This window comes from Polyodon spathula, chromosome 31, assembly GCF_017654505.1.
Source record: "Polyodon spathula isolate WHYD16114869_AA chromosome 31, ASM1765450v1, whole genome shotgun sequence".
Taxonomy (NCBI): domain Eukaryota; kingdom Metazoa; phylum Chordata; class Actinopteri; order Acipenseriformes; family Polyodontidae; genus Polyodon; species Polyodon spathula.
This window is the reverse complement of record NC_054564.1, coordinates 1,699,452-1,709,424: the sequence shown is the minus strand read 5'-3', so window position 1 is coordinate 1,709,424 and position 9,973 is coordinate 1,699,452. Positions and strand designations below refer to the sequence as shown.

The 9,973-nt window shown below is 41.7% G+C and overlaps 1 protein-coding gene across 3 annotated transcripts; it reads left to right on the top strand.

The window, feature by feature from the left end:
• The first annotated feature begins 484 nt into the window (after window positions 1-484).
• Window positions 485-2,800, top strand: LOC121302977 (shadow of prion protein-like). Of its 3 annotated transcripts, XM_041233349.1 has the most exons (3): window positions 485-688; window positions 785-904; window positions 2,184-2,800. In XM_041233349.1, the coding sequence occupies exon 3, from the start codon at window positions 2,195-2,197 to the stop codon at window positions 2,681-2,683; it is 489 nt and encodes a 162-aa protein (XP_041089283.1). In that variant the 5' UTR covers window positions 485-688; window positions 785-904; window positions 2,184-2,194; the 3' UTR covers window positions 2,684-2,800. The 3 variants fall into 3 exon arrangements, with proteins under 3 accessions (XP_041089283.1, XP_041089281.1, XP_041089280.1); XM_041233347.1 differs by having other exon boundaries at window positions 485-904; XM_041233346.1 differs by lacking the exon at window positions 785-904 and having other exon boundaries at window positions 489-688.
• The last annotated feature ends 7,173 nt before the right edge of the window (window positions 2,801-9,973 follow it).

The window sequence follows — 9,973 nt, the reverse complement described above, 5'->3', positions numbered from 1 at the left end:
TACCAGCACCTTAATAATAATGAGCGCTAGTCTACACACTGCACTCTCAGCACTGTCATTACCAGCACCTTAATAATAATGAGCGCTAGTCTACACACTGCACTCTCAGCACTGTCATTACCAGCACCTTAATAATAATGAGCGCTAGTCTACACACTCCACTCTCAGCTCTGTCATTACCAGCACCTTAATAATAATGAGCGCTAGTCTACACACTTCATTCTCAGCACTGTCATTACCAGCACCTTTGTGTTGTCACTGAAGAGGATTTGGGAAGGGAAGCCTCATGCCTGCCTCATTGCATTGTGGCTGTCCTTCTGCTTCCTATGATGCAGAACCCCTGACCCCCCTTTGTTAAGTGCTTGCAGAATGTCCTACAGCATCTCTCACAGCCTCTGATCGTCTCCCTTGACAACCTGAATAAGAAAAAAGATAGGTGTTAATGACGGACGGCTGGACACCACCCCTGTTTATGAACTCCCTTCCAATCAGCTGCAAGGGGAGGGGCAGGTGTGAGAAAAACAACAGGCAATCTGTGATTGGCTGCTCAGGCTACTAGGATTGTATTAGCTGCTGCATGACAAAAGGTGCGTAGGAGCCAGGAATAATAGACTTGTATTGTATCAGCTACAGAATCTAGAATACAATTTGCCTGCTGTCTTCATTTATCAAATACAGCAAGCAAAAGGTAAGCCTGTTTATTTGGTGTGGGGGTGGGCAATGTTACTAGATAGCAAACTGCCTGTGTTTTTACAATAAGAATTGATTCTATTGAATTACTGAGGTTCGGGAGACTCCATTGAAATGCTTTTGAAACGGGTTTGAAACTGGGATTGCAGAACTCAGTTGGGAAGAGATTGCACTGCAACCAGGAGAGCTACAAACCCTCAGGATTGTCAATCAGGTTTGTGTTTGTCTCTGTTTTTGGTGTTATTTTTATATTGTGGTTTTTTTTTTGGTTTATGGAGGGGGATTCATTATTTGTTTTATTTTTAGATGTGTTCCAGAAACACTCCAGTTTATAAAATAAAAACAGTTTTTTTTTTTTCCCTGCGGTTATTGAACAGTGTTTAGTAGTAATATAGTATTTCATGTTAGATTTCGAAATGCCATATTTTTCAATTTGTCAGTATTTCATTAAGTATATGGAAAACTGCAAAGTGGTGTGTAATTCAATATGTTAACAGAACATTATTCAGCAAGTTTCATCCTACTTTATGGAGCAAAATTTGTTTATTCTACAGGGGGATGCAAAACTTTTCTCCATAGGTGTAATTTCAACCTATTATTATTATTATTATTATTATTATTTTATTATTATTTATTATTATTATAGAGCTTTATGTTGCTCTAGTCGTTTTGTTTCCCTGCAGTTCAAAGCTGTTTATTTGAATTCAGTGGTCCTGTGGAATTATAACTCCAGCACTCAAACACAGGGATGATATAGTAACAGTGATTATGAAATAACAGAGCTGTGCGCAATCATTCAATGTTAACGCTGCATGCAGGAGTCAAAGCCATCAGTATCGCAGCTGTTGTTTTTGAAAATTAGTTATTTTTAAAAGTAATTATGAGGACAGCAGAGCTTTCATGTGGTGTCCTGTATAGTATAGTATAGTATAGTATAGTATAGTATAGTATAGTATAGTATAGTATAGTTAAGGCTGAGTTTGTTTCTCTGTATAAAATGCTTCATTTCACAGTCTAAAGATAGGTGCTTCAAGAAATTGCACGATTTAAAGCATTTTTTTTAAAGCAGAAAAGTAATCTCATTGTTCTATTCAAAATTGCTAATGTGCTCTGGGGTTATTATACAACAAATGTTCCTAAATATTGAGCTGCTTTCCTGAAAAACAGTAAATGCTAAATTGGGAGAAATTTATGTAAAATAACAACAGACTTGTGAAATGTACAGGACGTGCTATCTCTGGCAGAAAGATTTCTCATCTTTGATGCCGCTGGTGTTTTTTTCGTTGAAGGCATTTTAAAGAAATCATGCAGCTCTATGCAGTGTGCGCTCAGTCCTTTACTAGAAGCAAACTAAACCAGCTGCCAGATTCTTAAACGCAGGTACATTTCATGTAAATTGTGAAATATGTAATAACTGTGAAAGAAATACAGCCTATAGTATAATATAGTATAATAAATAAAACAAACTTATTTATCTGTTTGTGTTTTCCCAGGGTGCACCACAATGCGTTGCAATGGCGTGTTGGCTCTCACCTGGGCCTCCCTGTTGATCCTGGCAACGCTCACTCCCGTGGTCCAATCACGAGGCGGCAGGGGCGGGTTCAGAGGAGGCGGGCTGAGAGGGCGATTCGGGGGTGGATACAAGCCCATGGCCCCGCCCCCAGGGGGACAGCATATAAACCACGGCTCGTCCAATTCAGGAATGAAGATGGCGGGCGCGGTGGCGGTGGGGGCAGTGGCCGGGGCGGCAATGGGGTACGGGCTGGGGTCCGGGCTGGGGTCCATGGGGAGACCACGCTTTCACCAGAGGTACGGAGACGACTTCTCGGAGGAGGATCAGCGCGGTTACTACCCCGACCCCATGAATGGAAATCGCTCCATGATGCTTTATGAAGATCAGTACCGCAACGAGGCTGGACAGCACACTGCCAGCGTGAGCAGCCTGCTGGGATCCCTCACCCTGGGGCTGCTCGGGACCTGGATGAAGGCTTGAGGGGCTCAATGCAATTATAGCCAGGTTATATTGGACATGGCAGGGGTGGAAATAAGACTCCCTATTGCATAGCAGTTTCACCCATTCCAGACTGGGTCAAAGTGCTACGCAATGGGAGTCTTATTAAACCCATAGTAAAACCAGGAATGGATCAAACTGCTATGCAACAGGAGTCTTATTTCCATCTCTGCATGATCTTCAATTCAGGAGATCCCCATCCTCTGTGTGTGTGTGTGTTGTTGTGCTGTGCTGTGTGGATAGCGCTGCTTGTCAGCAAGCAGCTTCTATCATTTCCTTTTGCAATTGTATGCAGGCTTGCATTGTAAGCACCCAAAAACAAAAAATAAGCTTGTAAATTAGGGTAGTTTTGATGATCTAACGAATTAAAAATGTTCTTTACAGTTTGAGCTAATAACGCTATTTTGTGTAGGAAAGGATGGATGAGAATTGATGTTTGGTTTTATGCTCACATGGGTTGCCCAGTCTTTATCAGGTTTCTAAATATAGCAGCTGAAACAGGTCCAGTATCAGTTAAGGGGCTTTGGAAATCTTGCCTCTCAAAGACAGAAAATAAGATACTATTGAAGGGATTCTCACTGTACACAGTAATATCTCTAGAATTTTTTTTTTTTTTCTTTAATTAACCCAGAAGTAAAAATAAGACTGCAAATTAAAAAAAATAAAAATAAATATGAATACAAGAGCGTGTTTTTTTGGGTGATTCCTGCTACTGATCGTAACATTTCCTTCCTTTTGTGAAATTATTTCTTTCTTCATTTCCTTTCTGTCGGACCGCACCGAATCGACTATTGATCACTGCTGTGTTTGCTCTCTCAGTTTAGAGGAACAGTGCAGTCCCTGTTGTGGCAGCTCTGTTTGTGTTAAAGTGAATTTTGCACAGATACATAGTATCAAACTGGGGCTGCAGCCGGTTCTATCTGCAGTCTGCAATCTACAATCCGATCTGCAGCCAGACAGGACACTGAAGTCAAGGATCTCTCATATGTGTCGCTGGTGCCACACTACAGCATTTTTTCTAACACAGAAGCTTGTTAAATTGTTGAAAATATTAGCTTGGCAGTTTCTTTACATTTGTATCCCCCCCCCCCACACACACACACAGAATAGAGCTTGGTATTTATAACCTCCTGAGGTTGTCTGTCTGTTTAGATCACATGACAGGGACAGAAAGAGCGGCCACGTGCCTGCCTGCCTGCACCTAGGCAATGTAAACCAACTGGTGAACCAACAATGCCTGCTTCCTGACGAAGCACAGTGCACAGAAGGCAAGGACACATTTAGCGTGCACTCCCCTGTTCGCTGCAGTTGTAAATGCAATGGTTGCATCTTATAAGGGCTAAGCGATTCATGTAGTGCCAGTCACTTTCTCTGACTTGAGGATCATGTTTCATGTTATACAGGGAAGCATGTCAGTTTTTATTACATTCGTTGATCTGATTGATTTATATTGGAATGAACCAGCGTCATTGTACAGGCTATAGGATCTTGCAGAGCGTAAGTTGTAACGATCATTTTGTACCGAGTAATGCTTTAGAATGATTGTGCAGACATTGTTGAACTATTGTGTGTCACAGTGTGTGTGTGTGTGTGTGTGTTAAACCGAACGTTGAAGTCTCCTACCATTCTCCCTGCCCAGGGGTTAATCTTTGCTGGATCGCTCCGGATCCCAAATCTGGTACCTTTTTGGTCTGACAAGCAACAATTATACAGTTTGCAAACAATGACCTGTATGTTGCAAAGAATAACTCTATATGCATATCTTGTGCAATAAAAACGCTTTCTAAAAAAACTACACCTCTTAACAGCCACAGTGTCGTCGCTAATGTTCAGTAGACTAGTCTACCCCCTGCTGGTACTGTTCAAACCACGGAGAGGCAAAGGTGGGCGTGCAGCTACCGACACCAGCAATGAGACGCGAAACCCACCCCCACCCTACCCCGATCCACAAGCAGAGGAGAGCTTGAAGCATATCTGGGAGCGTCTGTAAATCAAGAGCAGTACATTAGGTCTAGAAACAAAAGTGCTGTCATTGCAAGATTTGTTTCCTTTTTTTGCTACAAATTAACCCCCGTACTTGCCTATCCCATATAAATCATTTACAGTATAGTCCAAAAGCAATGTGCAAATATTGAGGGTGATCAGAGGCTCCCTGTGTTATTGCTTCATTGCTTTGTTCACACGCTGGAGGTCACACTGTCAAACCAAGCGAAACAATTTCCACTGCATGGTGTAAACTGGAGTCAGTGTTGGTTTTATTAAACTCTTATTTCTTTCCAGAGTTTCCAGAGGAGGGTTAGCGTGTGACTCCTGTACACTGGAACGGTTCAGGCTTTCCAATGCATTCTGGTATGTTTCACCTGTCTCAGGTACCTTCCACTTGTTTCTTTGCTATTAGAGAAGCGGGACTACATTACATTACATTTACCAGAATGCATTGTGGTGTGAGTTAAAAACCCTGAAGTGTCCCATACTGTCCCAGCGAACAGGAGTCCTACAGTAACCCTAATCCAGAGAGATCAGTGGTGCTGGGGGTGGACCTCTATTTAGTTGATTCGACTGATTTTGTGGGCAAAAGCACCAACTGTTTTTGTTAACGCTGCCCCCCTGCGTAAGACAACTGGATTGCGAGTTTCACTCTAAGGGGTTAATAATTTCCTGTAATTTCCTTTAGTATGTACTGCAGTATACTATAGTAAACCATAGTTTAGGCTTTTTTTTTTAACCCTTTCATGCACCTTATATGAGGATGGATATAAAAAAAACCAACTTTTTCTAAGCGATTTCCAATATGTCATTCGTGAAAGGGTTAATCAAAGATGGCAGCAGAGCCACCAGCCCTGCCCTCAGTACAGTTCCATTGCGCTGCCAGTGCTGCTTTGAAATTCATGGTTGTTAAAAGTTTTTCCACATCGGTCTTATGTGTAAAGATTGTGCTCTTTGAGCTGGGAAAGCGTGTGTCAGTTGTCTGGTTCACTACTGGTTTAATACACTGTATTTTGTTACAATTCCTTTTGTACACGTTTGTATGAACTCTGCAATTTGTTCTGCTGTTCAGCACGGCTATATAATATGTATTGAAAAATAAAATATCTTCGATGTTAGAGTATGTGTTTCAGAGTGTTCTTTAAATTCCAAGTCTCAAAATGTTATAGAAATCATGTCAACCCTCCAGTCCAGGGCAGGTTTGAGGCATGGAGACTGAACTGCTCCTTCCCTCCCTCCCTCACCCCCTAAGAGAAAGGGTGCTCCCTCCAGTCCAGGGCAGGCTTGATGCATGGAGACTGAACTGTTAAAATGTTAACCTTTAATAAGATTCCTGTTCAGCACTGTGCTTATGTTTCTATATTTAATAAACATATAATTCCCACTCAGCATTGAGCTATTAATTAGTCAGATGGTAAACATGAGAGCCTGTGATTTTATTTTATTTTAGTTTCATTTTTCTATACGTTATTTTAACAGAGGTCTGACAGATGCTGTTTGACTTTGCAGTTTCACCACATTTATACTGTGCATTTACCACAGTTTACCCTGGTTAGCCATGTTTATTAATATGCTTTCTCATACCTTGCAATCTTTACAATGCTTATTATTCTTTATCACGCTTTCACTGGACTTTATTCCATTTTATTATGCTTTTACTGTGGAAAACTTTTCTAAGGTTGTGTTTAAGTGACTGCAAAGGCACACTGTAAAAACACAGAGTCACTAATCCCTCCTGTCTGTATGCAGTGACCCGTACAGTCATCCATAAGCCAGGCTCACTCTAATTGGATCTGTGAACAATGACCGTTTGCACAGGACATGCACCATAACCTTGCCTGCTGTTACAGGCTCTCTGGAATTCACTGTGCTGGTCTGTTTGCTGCAGCAGCAAACTCCTCAAATCTCTCTCACTGTTTCGTCCCTTTTAAAAGTTTAACAACAAAGTTGGATCCCCAGTACAGCACTGAGTTCTCTACACTAGACTGTATTGAATTAGCTGGCTCTCAGATCCCCAGTACAGCACTGAGTTCTCTACACTAGACTGTATTGAATTAGCTGGCTCTCAGATCCCCAGTACAGCACTGAGTTCTCTATACTAGACTGTATTGAATTAGCTGGCTCTCAGATCCCCAGTACAGCACTGAGTTCTCTATACTAGACTGTATTGAATTAGCTGGCTCTCAGATCCCCAGTACAGCACTGAGTTCTCTATACTAGACTGTATTGAATTAGCTGCTCTCAGATCCCCAGTACAGCACTGAGTTCTCTATACTAGACTGTATTGAATTAGCTGGCTCTCAGATCCCCAGTACAGCACTGAGTTCTCTATACTAGACTGTATTGAATTAGCTGCTCTCAGATCCCCAGTACAGCACTGAGTTCTCTATACTAGACTGTATTGAATTAGCTGGCTCTCAGATCCCCAGTACAGCACTGAGTTCTCTACATTAGACTGTATTGAATTAGCTGCTCTCAGATCCCCAGTACAGCACTGAGTTCTCTATACTAGACTGTATTGAATTAGCTGCTCTCAGATCCCCAGTACAGCACTGAGTTCTCTATACTAGACTGTATTGAATTAGCTGGCTCTCAGATCCCCAGTACAGCACTGAGTTCTCTATACTAGACTGTATTGAATTAGCTGGCTCTCAGATCCCCAGTACAGCACTGAGTTCTCTACACTAGACTGTATTGAATTAGCTGGCTCTCAGATCCCCAGTACAGCACTGAGTTCTCTATACTAGACTGTATTGAATTAGCTGGCTCTCAGATCCCCAGTACAGCACTGAGTTCTCTACACTAGACTGTATTGAATTAGCTGCTCTCAGATCCCCAGTACAGCACTGAGTTCTCTATACTAGACTGTATTGAATTAGCTGCTCTCAGATCCCCAGTACAGCACTGAGTTCTCTATACTAGACTGTATTGAATTAGCTGCTCTCAGATCCCCAGTACAGCACTGAGTTCTCTACATTAGACTGTATTGAATTAGCTGGCTCTCAGATCTCCAGTACAGCACTGTGTTCTCTATACTAGAGTATATTGAATTAGCTATCTCTCAAATCCATACAGTGAACTGGTGAAAGGCCCTGATAAAACAATCAAATATAGGACAATTTGCTGTCAACATGCCCTGATAAGGAATTAAATGGACTTGTAAATTATCGAGGGAGAACTGTATCATGAAGCCATCATTACACAATCTGTAATTGAACTGTAATTCAACACAGCACTGCACTGTCTCGACCTGTCTGGATTCACAGAGTCAGTGCACTTCCATCCAGACTGTGCCAAGCAAAATCCCAAGACAAGGGGTTGCTTAGCAACGCAAAAGAGAGTGTTCTTATCCAGCAAGTTGCCATGGAGACCGCCCACTGAGATAGAGGATGGGACATTTGCACAAGGCAGCCTTTTATGTTATTTATTTTCTGTATTTATTTTTTTTTTCGCCTTGAAGTCCATTTGAATTCACAGGGACTTTGTTTAAGAACGTAGCCCTGTTGCATAACCAGTAATGAACGATTGTGTCCTGCAGGGCTGGTGCGTGTGTATGTGTGTGTGTGTGTGTGTGTGCGTGGAAGTGTGTGTGTGCATGTGCTGGTTTTCAACTGGTGATTGCTGGTATGAAGAGCTGGTGATACTGGTTCATGAAAGGCAGCATTGTAATCGCTGCAAACCCAGTGCTGCTGCAGACTGTATATCCCTGCTGAGTATCATTTAACACACCAGTAAGAAACCATTAACATGATGGCAGCTAACAAAGTAACTCCATGCATTATTATTATTATTATATTATTATTATTATTATTATTATTATTATTATTATTATTTATTTGGCAGATGCCTTTATCCAAGGTGACTTCCAAGTGTTACAGGCGATAGAGATTACAATATATATTGCATTTCCAGGACACCTTCCTCAAAACCAAGAGGATTCAGGAAAAACAGGGACAGATGGCAGCTCTGCTTTCAATAGCCTTGCACTTTAGTGGGCACCAGGAGAGTGAAATTGTCCCCTCCCCTATCAGTGACTGCTTTCCTGTCCTTAGCCAACCAGCAGCTTCCCCTAATGACTGACATGTTTTGCAATCAGTAACATGACCCCAAAGACACGGCTGAGCTGGACTGACCTAGGAAGTGCGAGTGTATCGGATTCCCTGGCCAGTGTATGGCCAGATGTCACATTTTTAAATATAAATACCTGTTTGCGATACCATGTGCTTCTTTCGAAACTGCACGCTTGAGTCCTCTCTAACGAGTAGAAGTGCACGACGAGATTAGATTTCTGAAAGTATTTTTATTTATTTATTTATTTATTTTTTTTGCTTTTAGCCTCTTCAAGCCTGTGTTCCAGTTCCCTGCTCCCCCAGGCAGAAACTCATTATTTTTTTAAACCAGTTTGCGCTCGCATGTATTAATTATTGACCCTATTCCTCAATCTGAGGTTGTGAATTATTAATTATTAAAGAACCCAGTCCTGCCTTTCGAGATCAGAGAGTTGAAATTGCTTGTATAGAATTGTATTGGGGAAGTGGAAAAACAGTCATCGTTGTTGTTTTAATTAAAGATGCACTGCCCTTCTGTTGTCCCTGTTTGTCTGACTCATTGCACCATCTGGTGGACACAGAATGTCACTTCGGCTTAGTGTTGCACAGGAATGCAGTTAGAACATAAGAACATAAGAAAGTTTACAAACGAGAGGAGGCCATTCAGCCCATCTTGCTCGTTTGGTTGTTAGTAGCTTATTGATCCCAGAATCTCATCAAGCAGCTTCTTGAAGGATCCCAGGGTGTCGGCTTCAGCAACATTACTGGGGAGTTGGTTCCAGACCCTCACGATACTCTGTGTAAAAAAGTGCCTCCTATTTTCTGTTCTGAATGTCCCTTTGTCTAAACTCCATTTGTGACCCCTGGTCCTTGTTTCTTTTTTTCAGGTTGGGAAAAAGTCCCCCTGGGTCGGCATTGTCGATACCTTTTAGAATTTTGAATGCTTGAATTAGGTCACCGTGTGGTCTTCTTTGTTCAAGACTGAATAGATTCAATTATTTTAGCCTGTCTGCATATGACATGCCTTTTAAACCCAGCATAATTCTGGTCGCTCTTCTTTGCACTCTTTCTAGAGCAGCAATATCCTTTTTGTAATGAGGTGACCAGAACTGAACACAATATTCAAGATGAGGTCTTACTAATGCATTGTACAGTTTTAACATTACAGGCGACGCTTCGACTTTCGACGCACGGCGCTTACGACTCTTTTGCATTATTACCCTGCTTCGACTTTATG

Coding starts and splice junctions, on each gene's coding strand:
- LOC121302977 (XM_041233349.1), top strand. CDS start 2,195: ATGCGTTGCAATGGCGTGTTGGCTCTCACCTGGGCCTCCCTGTTGATC.